General features: G+C 41.3%; 1 protein-coding gene across 1 annotated transcript in view; it reads left to right on the top strand.

Annotated features, from left to right (window-relative positions):
- SARC_02573 (hypothetical protein) overlaps positions 1-1,946 on the top strand; it is a gene marked incomplete at both ends in the record, with an annotated part of 4,229 nt that extends 2,283 nt beyond the window's left edge. The window contains 3 exons of the mRNA XM_014303665.1: positions 406-571; positions 1,399-1,500; positions 1,845-1,946. Coding sequence (XP_014159140.1) covers positions 406-571; positions 1,399-1,500; positions 1,845-1,946 — 370 coding nt within the window. The remainder of the gene's footprint in view (positions 1-405; positions 572-1,398; positions 1,501-1,844) is intronic.
- Between the last annotated feature and the right edge of the window lie 218 nt (positions 1,947-2,164).

A 2,164-nucleotide genomic window follows, 5' to 3' on the forward strand; every position in this document is an offset into this window, starting at 1 on the left:
TTANATATATATATATATATATAGTATATATATATACTATACACACTAATATTATATATATATATATNTAGTATATATANATNTACATTGCATAGTGATCTTCTAGATAGAACTCGATTGTGTTGTGATACGTTCATATTTCCTTATTTACGGCTGATACCGTGAAACGTATAAGGCACTCGTCGTGTACTGAAGTTTGTTTGGTGAGTATATGTTATACCCATGGGTGTATAAGAGCCTGATGAACTCTATAGATCATAGTGACTTGTTATTTAGGCTATTTTCTTTGGTATACACTCATGCATGCAACTCAAACTGCTTTGTGTAGTGCGAACATGTTGACACAGTTTTGTTCAGAAAGCGCATTTGATCACAAATGTGTGTGTGTGTCTGCGCTGTTTGCAGCTGGGATGAATACGTCGACGACCCACGGATTCTGAAGGACAATGCCAAGAATAAAGAGCTACAGAAACGACTGTTATACTTAGCACAAGTGCAGAGCAAGAACAAGGGGAAGGGTTCTAGAAAGAAGACTTCTGGCAAGTCAAAGGAAGCTCGGAATGATGATAAGGTTGGGTCGTTGGGTCTTCGATTGAATATGTGTGTGTGCTTGTGCTGGAGTAGAAACGTGTCTGTTCCATCTCTCGCGCTGAAGCAGATGATTGTCGACCTGCCTATTGTATGTTTCGGAGTGTGGGCGTATATTGGTAAGTAAGTGCATGTACTCGCGTCACACACAAACACACACACAAGTGTGTGTGTGTTTGTGTCTGTGTGTGCACATACATTAAAATAAAGTGTATACGGCACGAGGTGATTGTCAGTGTGAGCAAACATGCTGTTCTATTGCCTGTTGGCTTTGTTCACAGTTTTTCGTTGTGACTGTGGCGTACAACTACGCAGGATGCAGGAACGCCAATACTCTGCGAGCGTCTTTTGCGTTCGTCTATTCGTACTCACTCCAACACACATGTTTGTGTTGTGTCCCATACTTCAATAAGTACATATTTGTGTGTATTAGTACCATAGTATTACAACCGTATTGAGTCCCATATACACACCGATTTAAATATTCACTGTATTCGCCATTGTGTGCATACCAGGATGAGCATATAAACACCGATTTAAATATTCACTGTACTCGTCTTTCTGTGCATACCAGGATGAGCATATACACACCGATTTAAATATTCACTGTACTCGCCATTGTGTGCATACCAGGACGAGCATATACACACCGATTTATATATTCACTGTACTCGCCATTGTGTGCATACCACGATGAGCATATACACACCGTTTTAAATATTCACTGTACTCGCCATTGTGTGCATACCAGGATGAGCATATACACACCGATTTAAATATTCACTGTACTCGCCATTGTGTGCATACTAGGATGAGGAGTTTGCGCGCGAGGTCGAGGAGAAGTTAGCGCTTCCGGACAAGATAAGGAAACAGTTGGTAGACGACTGGGACGATATTGTCAACCATCAACTGGTACGTTGCCTGTTGCAGAGATGTGTACATACTACCTCTTAGTTTGTGCACACAAACCATGTGCTCGTATATTTGGAAATATTATATGTAGATCGGCGTGTGTTGCTATATATAGATCGGCCTGTGTTGCTATATATAAATCGGCGTTCGCGGTGGTGTGTTATGTACGGTGGTGTTTAATGCGTGCACCCATGGGATGATAGTTACCTAAGGGAATATAAATATATTCGTCTGTGAGTAATCTGAATGATTTGTAGGATTGTTCAATAGTGTATAAAGATAGGCGTTGTATTCTGTGAAGTGTATACGGGTTACCTCAGAAGCACACTCAGACACGATTGCAGGAGACCTCTGGCGTTCATACGTGTGCCTTTTCTCATCTGCCACTAGAAATTGACCGAATGCTACTCAAAGCTTTCCCGCCAACAAGCATATTTTCCGAATAGGTCCTGCAATCGTAGCCTAAAATTAATCTGTATCATCAATTCTAAAAGCGAATGTCAATGTGTGATACATGACTGGATTTTTATGCAGAGCCATACAATCCCCACGTCGGATGGTCTACTATCAACGCCCACTTTTACACACACACACGCACATACGCATACACACACACACACACACACACACAACACACACAACACACACACACACACACACACAC

The sequence above is a fragment of the Sphaeroforma arctica genome (assembly GCF_001186125.1).
Source record: "Sphaeroforma arctica JP610 unplaced genomic scaffold supercont1.117, whole genome shotgun sequence".
Classification (NCBI taxonomy): Eukaryota; class Ichthyosporea; order Ichthyophonida; genus Sphaeroforma; species Sphaeroforma arctica.